At 35.7% G+C, this 18014-nt stretch overlaps 1 protein-coding gene across 2 annotated transcripts in view; it reads right to left on the reverse strand.

The window, feature by feature from the left end:
* The window catches only part of PAN3 (PAN3 poly(A) specific ribonuclease subunit), a 78124-nt gene that overhangs the window by 43766 nt on the left and 16344 nt on the right, over nt 1-18014 (reverse strand). Inside the window, exons 1-4 of one of the 2 annotated variants that reach the window (XM_019474866.1) lie at nt 16499-16689; nt 14641-14711; nt 12355-12417; nt 3272-3433 (exon numbers count right to left, since the gene is read on the reverse strand). In XM_019474866.1, coding sequence (XP_019330411.1) covers nt 3272-3433; nt 12355-12417; nt 14641-14711; nt 16499-16562 — 360 coding nt within the window. In that variant the 5' untranslated portion in view covers nt 16563-16689. Of the gene's footprint in view, nt 1-3271; nt 3434-12354; nt 12418-14640; nt 14712-16498; nt 16690-18014 lie in introns of those variants that run through there. The other variant, XM_019474865.1, reaches the window with a different exon arrangement.

Raw genomic sequence — 18014 nt, forward strand, 5'->3', positions numbered from 1 at the left:
ATTTGTGCAACATGCTTCCTTATCGCAATTACCGTGAGAAGTCGTCACATCATCTGTACAATAAGCTCTAATAAATTTCAGTTCATCAAGATTATTAGCCATATTGCTCTACTGCTCTTTCAGAAGAGTTAGAGACAATTTCATTAAAACTGGGTAAAATTTGTTGGCTACAGACTTTTTTTTAAACCAGAACACAGGCTCAGACAAATAAAACTACTAGCAAAGTTTTGTTACATTTTAGCAAGTAGATCTCACTAAAAAGTAAACTTTTAAAGACTCAGAATATTTCCACATTTCTTTAACAAAAATACTTCAAAGTACTGTAAAAACTGTAAAGTTTTAAAAGTCCATGTTCTGGATGCAAAATACTTGAAAAATTAATTTCTATGAATTTTTTTTGTTCAAGAAACAACAAAAAAAAAATCAGTTATTCATGGTGCTTAAGAACTGATCTGTATTACAAAAAATGTATCTATTCATACTATTTTCAGCAGAATTGCCATTTGCTATTATAATACGTATCACACGGTGGTGTAGTGGCTCAGGATATTTCCTATCATAGGGTAGGACATACCGCTGAAGAACAAACTTTGATTTGGTTTTTTTCTTGCTTTTTTAATGCACAACGCAGAACACAATTCACTCTGTGGACTCCACTTTTAATCATGTAAGTGTAACACAGTATTTAAAGTAAATAGATCTGGATTATAAATTCATAGCCATGCATGAGAAACAGTTACACTGTTTTACAATGCCTGTTGTAAACTACCTTGGCTTTTTAAAACAGCCACTTTTTGGACAAAAATCTCTAAACATTGCACCATGAAATAATATATTCCCACATCTTAAACCATACATTTGGAGGAGTGGACATTCAAATAGACACATGAGCTTCAACACCTGCCCAGCACTGCAAGCCCTCAGCAATTTTGAGATGTAATTCTGCTTTGTCATCTTCAAACATAAACAAAAAAAAAAGATACCCTCAAACAGATGTGCCTCCATCATAATTTAACCTTTCTACTTATTGCTTAGCACTCACCATCAGCCAAAATTTAGTTTGTATAACCTATATTCACACCTGCAAAAATCTCTAAACAGCCTGTATTTCAAAATACTGAAGATCAATGCTATCTGTGGATTATATAAATACTGAAGTAGAAAAACAAGGTCAATCTGAAATCTCAGCATGAAACTACCCATTTTTAAGTAGTTTCATGTACCAAACTTCCCCAGCCATTTTTGTGCTTTTATAATTAAAATTTCCAATTTTTAGCAGTTTGAGCTTTGTTTTAGCTCTAACTTAGAAAACGTTCACACTAGAATACAAAGATTTACGATGATCAGAATGAAAACATCAAGATAAAATTCGGTTTCTCATCTATGTAGAATTTTATATATCCTCATAATCTCCTCTGCAGCCTGTTCTTACACCTTTGCCCATTCACTGTTGCCAGACGCCACTGTTCTCTGCAATCCCTCCCCCCTTCTTCTCCTACTTCCCATGTCTGGAACATCCTTCTGTTCTTATTGCCACCAGATATGCATATACATGCTTTTCTAAAGTCCCATGCCTCCATGGGAAGCTATGTAATTGTATCATATAACACAAAATCTTATCCTGTACAGAGTTTAAGTCAATTATGTAGCTGGGATTCTGGCACAATAAAGGAACTTGGAATTGCACCCTTCAAAAAGCCACACGCTCTGCAGCCAATCCCAAGCTATTGCCGCTAACCTTGAGGGGACCTTGAGCTTCTCATTGCCACAGTGTCAACACAATTTGGAGGGCATAGGTACTGAAAAGACAATTGCTCCTGGCCAGAAGCTCCAAGTCTCAGACTACTAGCTCTCTAGCCTCCAGAAACATTAAGTTTTTCTGCTCTACTCTAAGTGGAGTAGATCAATGACAAACCTTGCTGTGACACAGAACAGCAGAGAAAACAATGGAGGACATGACTACAAATGGGGCTTTTCCTGCCCTTTAACATCCACGTGAAATTTGAAGACCAATTTTCTGTTTCTTTCTTCTCAAAGCAACTGCCTACTAATTAAGGTTTGCACTCCCATTAGATACACACGATAAATTCAATCCGTCAGTCTTCTCTCCCTTTAGAAAAGTAGTGCTTCACTGGCTCCAACCACTCCTCTGCAACCATGCCTGGTCCTTCTACAAATGTTTCCTTTATGCTTCACCTTTACTGCCCCAGTGGCTTTGCTGCTTCCCCTGCAGCAAAAGGGCCAAGACAGACTTAAGCCCAAATGCCCCTACGCAACGTAGCATCAGTTGGCTTGCATCATGCTGCCCATGACTTCCAATTTCAGTAATGCAAGATGTCCAAACATCAAGTAGTGCAACACTAGTACTGGTATGGAAAGGTCTGTTATGGCCTTCACGTTGGCTCTTACATGGCAGAACTTTAGTGAACTGAAAGAAAATCTTGAGGTGCCACAAATTCTAGCTATATGTCTATTGTCAATTTACCCATTTCTCTGACTTAGAAGACATCAAAAAGAACATAACCCTCACAGAAAAACTAAAGTAACAGTCTCTAAAGAATCAAAAGCACCACACAAGTGCAAAACAGTAATAGCAGCAGTGTTGTAATTTTGACCACTATAATAATTTCCGTCTAAACCCGATCTTAAGGGACATCAAGCAGATTCCTCCCAGACTAGAATTATCCTTCATTATCATCCCAAGAATAACCTGCTACTTCTGTATGAGATATTGTCAAATCCAGCTGTACCAGTCCCCTCTTAAGGGGTTGAAGAAAATTCAGAAATAAAGTAACAATGAAGTTTAACACACAAATCAAGAAATATAAACTATCCCAACATAAAAATTAAGAATTTACACTTTCTGATCATAGTGGTTACATCTTCAAATTCTGTACTCAGGGAATTTTTTATTGTCAGTAAGTATCAATCATTTTAATGAAGATCATTAATTTTATCAATAGAAACCTTCCTCACATGAAAATTAAATTCTAATGTTGTGTTTGTTTGCTTTTAAAATACGTTTAATGATTACTTTTGCTCCTCCTCCACAGATTATAACATAATCAAGCAGAGTACATAGCACAGCAGCGGGTAAAGAGAATAAAACATCTCCAAGTCACTCTCCTGGAGGGCCACTATGCCTACTTTGCAAAATAAATATTTGATCCAATCTCAATCCATATTTGAAGTAACTGCTTCTAACATTTTCCAAAATTTAAAATAAAGCATCCAAAATACTGAAAAAGTGACTAGTAAAAAATAATTTTACCTGTAAATTGTTTTCTGTGACTCTGTTCCACCAAACCATATTGATGGGTACTCCTGTTTTACACCTGTCAGCCAGACAGCCGATAGGGTTCTTTGATTTTCTTGCTTTTGATCCCACCGGAACTATCCTCTCATCCAGCATCCCCAGTCGATACTTCCTGGGCTACGAAAAAGAAGGAGAGAAACCAGGCCACTCCTAACAACCCTCATCTAAAGCTACACTAAAATAGGTATTACACTGTGATATGATTTCTGGATTGGTGGAATAGGAAACAATTTGCAAGTAAAATTTATCTGAGACTGTTTCCTTTCAATCCTGACTATTTGGTTATAATAAACAAATCTTTAAAAAATGAAAATAAACTTCAGGGACTACTAATTATTTGTAAGCAAAACTTCCCATCACAAGTCAGCCACTGAAATGAGAGTATAAATTGGGGAATTCTGTAAAAAATTTTAAAAAACTCCGTATTTCTCAAATAGATACCTTCAATCACATCATAATACTGAACACTTCCCTTGAGATTTCTAATCAAACAAGAAATTAACATTGGCTTTTGTATGCTTCTTTTTAAGTTCTAATTTGCCAAGACTCATGTCCTGAAGACTTGCTTTTAAAAGTCAGAAAGAACTGCATAGCCAATTGCAGCAGAACTCAATGAGAAAAACATTTCTGCTCAAGATAATATTCAAAGGACTAACTTCAGCTGCTGTCTTAAGTGAAGACAGACAAGAATTACCATGATAAACGCATTGGAAACTGACTTAAATTTGAGAAAATAAAACATGCTTGAAGAAGTGAACATGCAGGAGGGTACTTGTGCCTCAATAGAAGTGACATTTCTATTACATCGGTAATGTTCTCTACAAACTAAGCTATTTATAAAGCATGATATGAACATTAAATTAAAAAAAAAAACATTGGAGGGGAAAAAAAAGAATCTGTTAAAGACTTTCAAATAGGTAAAGTACAGAAGTTCTCCAAATTTCTCTGTGCTCTCAAACCAACATGTACCTACCTAGATGGTAAATACCAGCAAAAGAAGTATTTCATCATGAATGCACCTATTTAGACCAGGACCTTTTATACCAATTACACCAACAATTGGACCAAATTGCAGGGGTTGGTCTGTTTTTCTTTTGCTGTGGTTTTTTGATGTGAAAATGCAACTATCATCATCTGGACATAGACCACTTTTTAATTAATCAAAACTTAACTTACCTTTATTCAGATATTTACTTCATCTGGTACCTTAGAAATCTTAGCAATGTATACCTTGATACACATTTTAAAAATTGTTCCTCAGGAAACAAGGCAAGAATCTAATTGGAGAAGATTCCCTACTCACACACAAACAATTTGTAAAACACAGGACGAAACTACAATAAAATGGCTGCAAAAACCAAAACCTAAACAGATTCCCTTGTCTACTTCCCTGAAAACTTTTAGGCTGAAAGCTTTGGAAAGAATTAAAATTGAGAAGAGTCGCTAGTAGCTCATTTGCCTAAAACAAAAAAACCATCACAACAACAACAAAAAAAACCCAAGGATACCAACATTGACTATGAACTACAAAGGCAAACTCCATGAAGAGCAAGTTAACCAACTTCAGTAACAATAAACAAGACTGAATTTTGCTGTACCAATTAGAAATTTGGTAAACTCTGTGATAGGTAGGCAGAAAGTTCTCCTATAGTTCAAATGCAAACTTGATCACAGTACATCTAAATATTTGTTATTTATTGGGAGAATCACTCAACTATCGGGCAACCTACCATCTTAGTAGTTCAGAAGGACTACTAATATCAAACTGCAAAGCTGTAAGGTCTGAGAAGCCAGACATACAAATAACATTGGACTTTAGGGCAGGGTTTCAATGCAGTATGTGTTTTTCTTAGCCTGGCTTTTGGAAATAATAGCATAATGAAGAGTAACAGTTTCCTTGGCAGCTTCCCCATCTCTCTCCATGTTCTACCAAGCACAGGGGCACAGTCTGCCTCGGACTACTGGACTACAACCCAGTGTCCAAACACATTCCTATTCGTCAAGGGTTCTTTTAATCCTCCATAATAAAAGGTGATCTATAAATATTTTGAAAAGGGGAGCCAAAACAAAAGAGGAACTGAGCCAATATGAAGAGAGGCTATTTCAGTTACAATGGGATTCAGATTTCAGGCAACAAAATGAAACTGTATTTTAGGCTTTATGAAGGACCATACTGGGGGGCAGGGAAGAGGAACAACAGTCAATTCAATGCCATAAAGCAACACAGACAATATGAGTTCATATACCAGTAGTTCTCGGCCTACCGGTACAAAAAAATTAAACTAAAAAGTGGGTGAGACTAAAGGAAAAATTTACTTTCGTTATCTACTATAAAACATAACCAGGAGATTACCAGGCCACGATTTCATTGTTCCGACAGACATTAGAAGATGAACAATACAATATTAACATTTGGAAATAAATTTCAGTTTATTTGCATCAAAATAATTCTAAATTACACTTGTTTTCAATGAGCAAAATGGCATTTGATTCAGAAATCTAATCTGAGTTTACAGGAGACCAGAAAACACAGAAAAAAGTGTCTGCCAAGAGGAGAAATTCAATAGAAAGGAAAGATCAAATAGACTGAGCAGTTTGAATAAGCGTATCAACTTTGCTGCATCCCTGCCCTCTACACAGAGCAGCAAATAAAGCAACAGAGACAATAGTGCAGAAACAAGCAAGAACTCAGCATCCACTTATTTCTGAACTGAACTAATATATCTACCTAAAACAGAGGCATGACAATCTGGACAAACAAACCCAATTTCTTGGCATGGGGACAAATTATCTTGAATGATGACAAAAGCAATTGCATTTTTGCCTTCCCTAAAGTCTTTCTATGAGGTAAAAAAACCTGTTCAGCCATACAGATGAAGGGATAGTTCAACATACTGAACTTTTTTTTGAGAGGTGGCGGGGAAGGTGGCTAAAGCATTTAAATACTTTATAATCCTTTAGCAAATATTTCTCAAACTAGGTTGCAACTTCCAATATGGTAACAAGTTCCAAATGAGTTGTGAAAGGTCAAAAACATCACAACTATTTTTAAATGGAAAAATAAGGTTAAACTACAATAATTAAAATGAAATCTAAGAGAAGAAAAAACAAACCAACAAACCCAAATTATTACAAAGCATTACTGGAAGAGTTCAGTTCCTCCAGGGCAAAGAAGTGAGAAGCAGTAGTAATTACGGGCTGCAAATGTTTACATGAGGCAGGGAACAGCTAACTACCTTTAATTGCTAGCAACAGCTTGGCTCCCCAGGGTGCGCAGGGTAAGCATTTTCAACCGTAGCTAATAATTATAACCCTTGCCCTGTAGAACCAAGCTGCTGCCAGCAATTAATGATAGGAAGCTATTGGTTGGCACAATTAGAGGGAAGGTATTACAGTACAGAATATAAACCCCCAAAGTCTGAGAAACATTACACTTGAACAAAAGAAATCCATGCTAAAAACAAGAAGGTCCTTCCTGAGTAGCATCTTCACATCAGAACACTACTACAGATGAGTAATTTAATTAGCCCACACTAGAAAGTATTCCTCCAGTCAGCTTTATTACTTGCTCCCCATTCGTTCAACAAGAAGTTTGGGAACATGTTTAGCAAGTCTATTTTCTTCCGACTATTTGCTGTAACAGTGTCTTTGCCCCTAGTTCCTCCTGTTTCATGCACAGTGGGCAATGCCACTCTTCCTCTTTCCAATTCAGGGTTGGACCTACCATTTGTGTAAGATGTTCTAAGGCTATGCTAGAGGAATAAATCTAAACGAGAAAAGGTGTACAAAGATTCAAACTGTAAAGACTCCTCCTGTCTACTAACTTCCATGTAATATTTAAGTCTGGATAAGCTGGCAAATCAAGCTACACAATTCCAAAGTTTTCTTGCACTGAAGACCTGCAATTGGATTTTTTCAGGATCACTTGTGTCCCAAATTACATTTCTGTTCCTTAAAATGCACTTACCTCTGGTGGGCTTTGAATTTTAGATTTACAAGACATTCTCTGTACCAAAAAATGCACAATTAAGTTTGGCATACAAACACGAGTAGGGTATTGTGTTTTAAAGTATTGCAAATAATCTGAGCTACAGTAATGCTGTCTATGTGCAAATACTGAAGCAATAAAGTGATCTTAAGCCTTCCCCATCACAGGCTAAATTAAGCAGTATTACTTTAATTTACCATAGCTAAAAGGTATCATAGTAGCATTAGCTAGGGCTCATCTGTTGTACAGTGAGTTGACTGTATCTGCATGTACAAACAGATAAAAATAAATATTACTTGTCAGACAGGAAAGATCAGGTATACAATATCATATTTTCCTTGTACTACTTATAACAAAAGTAAGCAATATATGCAATTTTAAGTTTCAGCATTGACTTGTTTTGTAAGACTTCAGTTTTTTAACAGAAATTAATGGCAAAGAAACCATTAGAAAAAGAGGTTAAAGCTTGAAAAGTAAAAGCTAACTACAAGCCATTGGTATCACCATTGTTCTTTTCACCCAACAGCCATAACCGATTAGCTGGAATAAGACAGTACTTGAAACACCCAGCTATGGACATGAACTTCAATATACTACTGAGGAAAAGCACAATAGTGCGGGCAGAATCCCTATACAGGCACAATCAGCTAAGAAGTATCTTAATTGTGATTACAACTGCGTAACTGGATTTAGAAATAAGTTCTACAAGGTGTTACATCTGACCATTAGGTATAATCACCAGGAGTATCCTAACAGATTTGCAAGCTGGTAATATGAAAAAGAGAAGTTGTCTTGTCATTACTTTAAGCTTTGCGGCCAACAGAGCTACGAGCCCGTTCACGTGGCCTGGGTTTGTTGCTAACCAAGATACTCTCTTCTCTTCCCCTTTCATTACAACCTCTCACTGGCAGAGAGGCAGACGATATTTATTTTCTGTATCTCAACTTCTGAAGGTTGGAACCAATTTTTTTAATTTGATATCCGCAAAAAATGAAATAGGAGCCTGGTCAACAGATGAAAAAAAATTGTGTGTTTGGTTGGTGTTTGTTGTTGGGTGGGTTTTTTTTCTTTTTTTATGAAAAAAGGAAGAGTATGATAACATTTATAATGTTTATATGTTTATAATTTTAAAGTTTATAATGTTATACATTGAGATTATATGCACTTACAGACTAGCCACCCTTCCATCTGGAACCCTTTTTTTAAATTGTTCATGAAACCCTGGGTTTGGCTGGGGATAAAACTTTCACTAGTTGAAAAGTATCATACATAGACAAACAAAAAACATTCTTGTACCCAAAAAAAACCTAAAGTGTGCAATTTGGCATGGAAATAGGTCTTATTCCAGAGCAACATATTTGATCACTGCAAAAAAAAAATATTCTTGCTTCAATCAAATTTTAGAGTGAAAGCTGCAACAAATCAGGCATTACATCATGCATTTTAAACCATAGCTAAGGAAAACTTTTCAGGTATACAAACTAAAAAGTGTATTTCATAAGTATACAGGCTGAAGACATGAAAATCTTGAAGAGTTCAGAAAGAGCTAAGGAAAACTGACATATCTTTAAGTCAAATCTTTTCTCACCAATTTTGCAGCCTAGTTAGGTTGGATGAGATATGAATTACCACAACAGCTGAAATCTAGCACAGATGTAGTTATGCTGACAAAGTTCTTTACTAAGAAACTAATACCACCTGCTGAATTGAAATCAGCTGGTGGAAAAGCAGGCTTTTTCCACCATCATTAAAGCCGATAGTTCTAACCACGTAGTGAAGACTTGCCAGAGTACCACCACAAGATGTACTTCCAAAAACTCCATTGTTAAAGGAGCACACAGTGAGCAAACTACAGGTTTTTTAATGTTTAACGGTCTCTTTTCTAATAGGCCAGAAGTTTTTATACTACTTATAAAAATAGTGAAAAAATGATGCACAGTTAAGAACCAAAAATATAGGTAAAAGAGGACTAAAGACTGATGCAACTTTTACTCTGGTCTTTACTAAGCATATGAGTTCTCAAAAATGGTATATTTTCTAGCTGCTTTAAATATTTGTATAGTGTCTTCAACAAATGTGTGCAAAAGTTTAAAAAAATCTTTCAATTATTTTACTGCAAATCACTCTTAAAGCCCACATACACCTGGCACAGAAAGAATCAAATAAAGCTTGTAAATATAGGCAAAAGCATCTTGCACATTGAAGTTACATTTGTAGTTAACTGCTTCAGCTTGTAAGCTGCACCTGACAAAGTCTAGGTGGCTAACTGAAAAGTTGTGCTTTAAAATGGGGAGTGAGGGTAGCATTTAAAGTTTTATATGTCTGTAGGTCATAACATGTATCTATACAAAAGCAAAACAAGCAAAGGTCTTTTTAATACAATTTTAAAGTAAGTGCTGCGCTATGCAGTCATCTTATTCTGCTCTTTTCCTTCAAATACACAATAGGATGAGGCAACAAAAATATGCCGCCTCCTCATCAATGTAAAAATGTTATATATTTCTAAAAGGAAGTGCTTTAATAATTTGATTTCTTACATAACACAGTGATCACTAATCCATACACAAAAATGAATATATTCTCTCATGTCACACTCAAAAATGAAATATATCATACTATGCAGTAATCACTAAGACAGCAAAAGCACACAACCAAGGAACAATTCCAATAACTAACTATTCCAAAGAAAAAATGTAAAACAGGTTAGATTATATCATTCCCTTAAAACACATTTTAGACTGACGTAAACATCATAATACCTGCAAACATTTATTAGTTTTCTCTAGAAGCGTAGTCTCTCTTTATATATTCCTGCAACAACTTTTTTTGCATCACTTACAAACTGTAATGTTTTAGTATTGTAGTAGGGGCTTATAATCCCAGAAGGAAAATTTCAGATTTGAAATATAAATTTAGCCCAGGTACATTATAAAGTTTGTGCAGCCATAATTCCGCAGTTTACAGCACAGTGACATGACGGGGTATTTAGTAATGACCCCTCAACTTCTCAGAACATGATTCATGCTTCTGAGATAGTATTCAGGAGACTATGAAACATCAAACAACTGTCTCAGCACGTTTTCATTAAAGGTAAATACAGCAAGACCAAACATGGCACACATGGCTTTTCAATGAACACCACTGAACAATATAAAGACCAGATATCAAAGGTGTCAAGACAGAGCTGGAGAGAAATATAGCTTCCCAACAGGTAACGAAACTAGATGGAGGACAGGACACTCAAAAATAAAGTAGCAATAGTTTAGGTCTTAAGAATTTGGTTCCCACTGGACCTGAAGTTAGCTTTATTACTCTCTTTTAACATGAGAGGAGAAACTCTCCTTGTACTTATTAAAAAGCTTGCATTTATGCAGACTAGGCTTACAGGCCATCTTTTGTTTCAAAATTATTTTCTCTGCACATTTATTACTGCTGATCAAAGTATATAAATTAAAGAAGGCTGCTGTCCAGTCTCATTTGCTGTAGATCTCCATAGAGAGCACTAAAGAGCAGCGCCCTGTTCTGGGTGAACTCCAGTCCAAATAATCTCTCCTGTACTTTCCATTCTAATCTAGTTTAGAGTCTTTTGGTCCTGGCTTTTAGTCACCTAAAACCAATGGAAGGAGTTATAAAAAAAATTTCTTCAAAATACATACAAAATAGCATTAAAATTGTATTGAAAGTTGTTCACTACAGCAGTTGATTCACTCCTTGCAGCCTGTGGACTAACAGTGGTTCTCACCTTAATGGCCCTCCTCTACGTGTGACTGAACAATTAAAAAAAATGAAACGGAAATAAACCAATGTTAGGAACTTTTCAGAAGAGTTCAGTTTTCATGAGGATTGAAGGTATGAAAAAACAAAGTAAAACGTAAAAGCAATGCTTTTCACTATCCTGTAAGGCTGACCAGTGACAAGTAGGGGAGCCCTTTAGCCTGGGTTGGTGGCAACAGTCTCAGAACAAATTTAAACAAAAGTTTCATCATAGATTTTCTTTTTAGTGCATTAAGCTGTCATTCCCTTGGCAACAGATCCTGATCAGTTATGTTGCACATGTTTTTATGAACTGTTTACCAGAACCACCAAAATGAAAGCAAGGAGTTTTCCAGCCAGATCATTTCAGGGTTTAGAGAGGAGCATTTTTCTAGATAATGGCTAAAGCCAGTTTAGGAAAAACACCCGAGAAGTTCAAGTTCAGAATGCGACCCTATTTTTAACAAGCATAACATGTATTTGAAGAAAAAAATAAAATAAGTGTGACATCATTATTCTCAGGAAAGAGGGTTAGTCCATTACTAACTCTAGCTTTTGTTCCATGCTTCACAAATCCTATTTGTGCATTGTAAATTAATACTTACCTGAAAATCTCTTATAGGAAATTCACTTTAAGGTTGCGTGTCTTACTGCATGTGGAGTTACAACAACCGGACAGTAAATCCAGAAGGTTTTACAGTTGACAGAACCTCCATCAAGGCTCCATCTACAGAAATACTTAGCTCCTTTGATTTCATTTTAAGTATCCTATAAAAATGTCTTTAAATAGTAATCTTAGCTTTCCTGAAATCTAAAATTGAAATGCAGTTTAATAATTTCTAAACAGAGAAAATAACCTCGAGAATGTTCATAAAAATGCAAGGACTATGTTTACTTTTTAAACAAAAAGTAGAATGTCTTTAAACATCAAAATAATCATAAGCAACTTGAACAGCACAGTCACACTAATTAAAAAGCAAGGATATTCAGAATTACGATCAAGTCTTATCTTTAATATTTTATTGATATCAAATATTTGCATCCATATGGCTTGCCCATTGTTAAAGGGCTGCCAGGATAACATGATCAGCAATATCCAGAGACAATAAAGATTAATAAACTTAACTTCCTTGCTTAATACAGCTACATATTACATGCTTTTACAGAAACTATTCACGGTTTTACACAACACAAACATGCAGTTTTTACATAGTTGCAAATAACTTAATAGTTCTAAATATTTAAAACATCACAATTCTAATTTGTAAAGGAAAGCAATTGCTCTTTATTCACTTACCAAGACTGTATTATATCTGTCCTCCAAGTCAGTGATAAACGAAGGAAATGCTGGTTTTGCCAGCTAGTTCAGAACAAACAAAACTTTAGACCTGGGCTCTTAGCAAGAAAATGGAAAGTTTTTTTTTCAAATAGTAGATGTTGTAAACTTCTACGTTCGAGTTAGTCACCAAGGCTCCCTTTAGAGTCAATGAACAGAAGCATGCACTTCTAGAAGGCTATCTATCTACTGTTACAGCAGGCGTGGAGCACTGGCCTGCTAAATCACATTGCTCAAGCTCTAAATGAACCCCAGTTACTGGGGTGGGGGGAAGTCACACAAGTTTTTAAATACCTGGCACTCAGCATTTAGTGCTTTTGAGGAAATCACTTAATACAATTTAAATATTGTACTCAAAAAATACTAAAAATATTAAGAAACTACATCCACAACTATTTGCAATTTATTGTCTGGCAGTAAAAATCAGTCAGTCACAAAAGCGTGATTAATTTCTCGTAACTTTAGCCATCAATTTTTATCCACTTAAAGCAGTCACTGACATCCAGTCTTTTCCAAAATACTTTTCTCAATGTGAGCTGAATGTTCCTTTAAGCTGCCCATCTCTCTCTATTGACTATAGAGGGAGCCTGGATGCCTAGATTTTAGACAGCTCAAGTAATATTAGATGAAAACTTCCCCTTTACTAGTATTATTTAACAACCTTTTATACAAACATACATTACAAAATAGCAGTCATAATAAACAATAAATTATTAATATGCAAAGCAAAACACAAACCTCTCTCAATTAATGCCAGTTATGTCTGGAATATTAATTAGATAAAATCCAAGTCAATCAGTTGCACAGATAAATCTTTCTCTTGATACCATTTTAGCAGCAAGTGGCTTAATTTGCTCATTTTTTCTTGGGGGAAAAAAAAGGATCAAGTCAGAAAAGACGCTATATCAGTATTTGAGCTTTGAGTTATTTGAGCTTTACACTCAAACATTGATCAGTTTGTTTCCATTTTCTACTGTTTTAATTAACTTTGAAGTAATTTTTAATATTAGAGGCAGTGGTCCCTCTGGTAATACTTCTGTATGATGCATTTTCTTTTGTGTATGTGGTTTATATACATAAGCACACACTCACACTTGCACGCCTATATATAGTGCTTGCAGACTGATTTAAAAAGGAATGTATGCTTATTTTCATTCTTATTATCCTCAGTAAGTGGATAAACAATACATTTATAGTTGTTTACATCCAACTTTGGTGCACTATACTGGCATTAAGGAAAAGGGCAATTCAGAGAGAGATTCCATGTAGTTTGGATACATCATAATATTAGCAAGTCAACATTCTACAACAGAATTTCATTTCAAGGAACATTAGTCTGATGGGCCAACCACGGTAATTATCTTTAAGCCAAATATTCACCTGCAGGAATGATACAGAGCTCCTAACTGCCAACACACAAATGAAGCTCTATGAAAAGTCACAAGCATGCTGATGTAGCATGCTTTCAAGACAATGCATTATCGACTACAGGAAAGTTCAGGATCATGTGGCTAATAAGAGTAGTAAAACATGAAAGTCATCAGTGGAAGTAAAATCTGATAACTGGTTGGGACAAAATGTCTTTTTTGATAAGTCACAGTTCACAAAAATGCAAAGGAACTCTGGTGAAACCAGACTTTTGTCTCTTATTCCAGCCACTGAGTTTGTAAGTGTGTAACAGGAAAACACCACAACCTGTGTTGGCGCAGGTCAAAGGTGCTTTCTAGCCCTCAGCAAAAGAAAGATTTCTCGATACAGATTAGAGGGGGGAAAAAAATCCTGAACTCTAGCTTCCCAATAATATTATAGAGTGTCTTTCAAACTAAATGCATTTCAAACTGTAAGAATTACTTCACAACAGGTATAAATAAATGGGGGAATGATTCTTAATGTCTTCAGAACTTGTTGCCATGAAGGCTTGCAGGTGGCTTGTCTTGTGCCTCAGTACAGTAACAATCATTTGCTTTCAAATTCAATAGGCTATGTCCTAGTGTTCATATTCAAAGCATTCTTATAAACTTCAGTTTACAAGTGCTTGGAATATTTCTTAATAGCAGCAGCAGTCTGAGCTGGTGTAGCTAAAAGGAAGTAGTAAGATCTTATTTATATCTGCAGCGACATAGTAAAATAAATCTAGAAACATTACATGAATCATCCTTATTTCACATAGCATTTAAAGTTACTCCAGATCTTCTTCCCTGTCAGTTCATATACAAATATGCTACTTAAGAATTAGTTGTTGCCTACCTTCCTCCTTTGAGACACGCTGAGGGCAGCAAAGTCATTAAACAAGGATGAATTTGGTGAAGTTAGTGGATCTGTAAAAAGAATGTAAACCAGCATGTTATATACCTCTAATATGAAAAAGAAATTTTACATTTTTTTAACATTTCTGTACGGAAAGAATCCTTTTGACAAAACTAAGTTTAGCAACCACACTGCTAAAAAATGCAGCATTTATTAGATTCTATGCAACTGCTCAATTGAAGTGGAGCTCGTTAGCAGAAGTTAGTAAATTTAATTGCTGTTGACATTATTTAATGTCCATCTAACATTTCAAAGCCTTCCTCCCCAGTTACCTGAAATTAGTAATCTTCTACATAACACAGTCTTACAAATAATGATGTGGATCTTACTTGTCCTGTCACTGTTCTGCACAAATTTAAATCAGAACTAAAGGTAGCAAAAGTCTACATTCTATTAATAGCTTTTTATTGCTTTTTATTCCTCCCTATGCATCCCTTCCAGAGTTGAAGCACCAAAAACTGAGTAACAATCACAGATGTGACTTAAAACTCTCAAACTGCATGGGCAGACCTGTCAAATTAGCAGATGACTGCCAGCTGTAAACATTGGTGTTTTGATGAAACACTTTCTTCAACATTAATCAATACTCCTTAAAGGAGTAATTCTACAAGTGAAGCACAGCTTAGGGAGGGGGGCAAGAAAAGGACCTGAGACACAGTAGAATTTAAACTGGTTTCCAAAAGTCAGTCTGGTTTCTCTTCTTCGCATGCATCACCATCACTATTTGGCCTGTCACAGTCAAACTCTGACTGCATTTAAAACTGGAGACCTCCACTGCCTTGAATAGCTAATTGTTCGGTGGGACAAAAGAAGTAGAATTAACCACAAAACCTACTGGAAATGAACCAGGAGTAAGAAAAAAACCCAACAAATTTCAACTTTCAAGCAAGTTAATTTTACAGTGGTTACTACCATGCTTAAAAAATTATAACCCTAGTAAGTAGACTAGCTGCAGGGTCAGACATGCAAATGGATTTCTAGAACATCATTTACACAGCAATCTTCAGAGCAGAAATGCATTTTAAATGTATGTCCTTGCCATAAGGAAGTAGTATCCTCTCCTTTAAAGAAGTCAGTTTGACGGCTATAGCTGAAATAATCTGCAGTACCTGTTATAATTTGGAAAGCAATTCTGAAAAGTACATTACAGAAGTTCAATATACCCTCCACAGTAATTTAGTGAGTATGTTGGCCTGCACTATGGAGACATTTTGTTTGGTTGAAAACCATGTTCCAAATAGTGAGGAAAAAAATACAAGATGTAGAGTACTGTTTACAGGACAAAACTTAGTATCTGTTAAAAATCATCAGTTATGTGATACATTTCACAAAAACTGTCCAGCCTAAATTTAATAATAAAAACCTGTACATTCATTCCACACAATAACTTACTTGAAAAGCACAATAAAAAGGGATACTACTGTGGAGCAATGTAAATGCTTATTTAAGATATCAGTGCTTTACAGTGGATATCCAAACTAGCATTGCACTTGAAGCAACAAGACCAATAATGATTTTGGGGTTTTTTTAGGTTTATTTTGTTTTTTGTTTTTTGGGTTTTTTTTAGTTTTTCCCCACTGGAGCAAAGAGAAGGCTGAAAATTTATGAGTTCAGTAGCACTTCAGCTTTGGATTACAAGTAATCACACAATACACTACTATTAAAAAACAAATTTCTACTGCATCTCAAATCAAATCAGAGGAGAGAAAAAAAAATTCCCTTAAGTCTCAGTTTTACTAAAGTGAATCTCTTAAATTTCCAAACATACTTTTATACAAATTACTTTAAAAGTACTTACCATGGCCTGCGTACTGCTTGGCACTGTCATTGAGAAGGCTAGGGGAGCTGCTGCTATTTGTCATCCTCTGCAAAAATAAAAGACAAAACTGTACATGTAAACTAAAGCTGTAAAAGACTAAGTGAGAGCATTGGGGATGATATTTAGAAAGTTTTAAGAAGAGACTATGAAACCTGTGCTCATTCCCCACTTAATAAATACTCTAAGCAGACAGTGGTTTGTAGTTGACAAAAACATTTAGTAAAATAAAGCATTTCGCAAAAGAGCAATGCAAACCAAAAACAACTGTCTATTAAAACAAAACACTATCTTCATGGATTTCTTCTAACTTGGGAGGGTCTACCAAACCTACGGTTCTCTTCCTGTACAACGTCAAAATGTTAGATAAGCTAATTACTTATCTCCTTTAAACATTCTTTCACACTGTGCTCATGAAACAACTCCTCCCTTTATTACACACTATCATCACAACATGAAACTTTTCCAAAGAAAAATACTCAAATTAGTATAGCATTTGATAGATTCTTTCTAAAAAACAAAAGAACCTTTTGAGACCTTTCAGCAAAATCATGCAATTCTTGTAAGCCAGCAGGACATCTGAAACCCTCTCAATTCCTCCTAGGCTCCACCTGCTTCTCCTACATTCCTCTAGAGATATGGGCTAGCAATAAACTGGACTAAGTGAGGCAGTGCTGCTCTAAGAGGTACCACTGCTTTGATACTCTCTCCTTACTCCTGCTTGTTATTTTCTTTGACCATTTTCTTCCTGTCTCCCAACAGGAAGAAAAAGTGCAAGAAGAAAAGCAAGGCAAGGTCAGGAAGTGTTCTCCATCACTAAGTGAGACTACCAGTAATTTGTTAAAATATTCCCTGGCATGCTTTTGGCCCACATCAACCAGGACTCTCCCCCAGCCAATTTCTAGGCACTATTCAGCAGTGAAAAGATTTGAGATCCCTTCAAATAGACAGTTTGCATGCAGCCTTTGCTTTACCGGGTGAGCGTACACCAGCATAAACAGGCCATTTTGTGCCAGCTGGACCTAAGCATCAAGGAAAATTTCCAGCCACATTTAATTTAGTAGTCTAGACACAGACTAAGACTCAAAATGGTCACTGGAGCTGCTCTTTATGCTCACATTTTTCCACGGCCAATCTCAATGCTGGTGGCAGAGGGTAAGAAGCTTACTACATTATACTTCAATGCCATTTCATCTAATTCTTGACCAGAAAGATCAATATTCTGGAGTAAATTTGGTAAGAACAGAGGAGAACCAACAGAAGCTGGAGTGTTATCCAGTATGGTAGAACTGTAAACCTACTGCAATTCAAGTTTCTCAACATTTGCAGTTTACATACTGCCACTGACTTCACCAGAAGCTGCAGCTTTTAATACTTGTGTCTAAAAGAATGAATAGATTGTATAAAGTAGTTTTTATGTGGAAAGCAAGTTGTGTAAAAAAAAAAAAAAAAAAAAAATAGCCTGCACTACTAGAAAAGTAACTTGAAGAAAGTTTTG

This window comes from Aptenodytes forsteri, unplaced genomic scaffold, assembly GCF_000699145.1.
Source record: "Aptenodytes forsteri isolate BGI_AS27 unplaced genomic scaffold, ASM69914v1 Scaffold155, whole genome shotgun sequence".
Classification (NCBI taxonomy): domain Eukaryota; kingdom Metazoa; phylum Chordata; class Aves; order Sphenisciformes; family Spheniscidae; genus Aptenodytes; species Aptenodytes forsteri.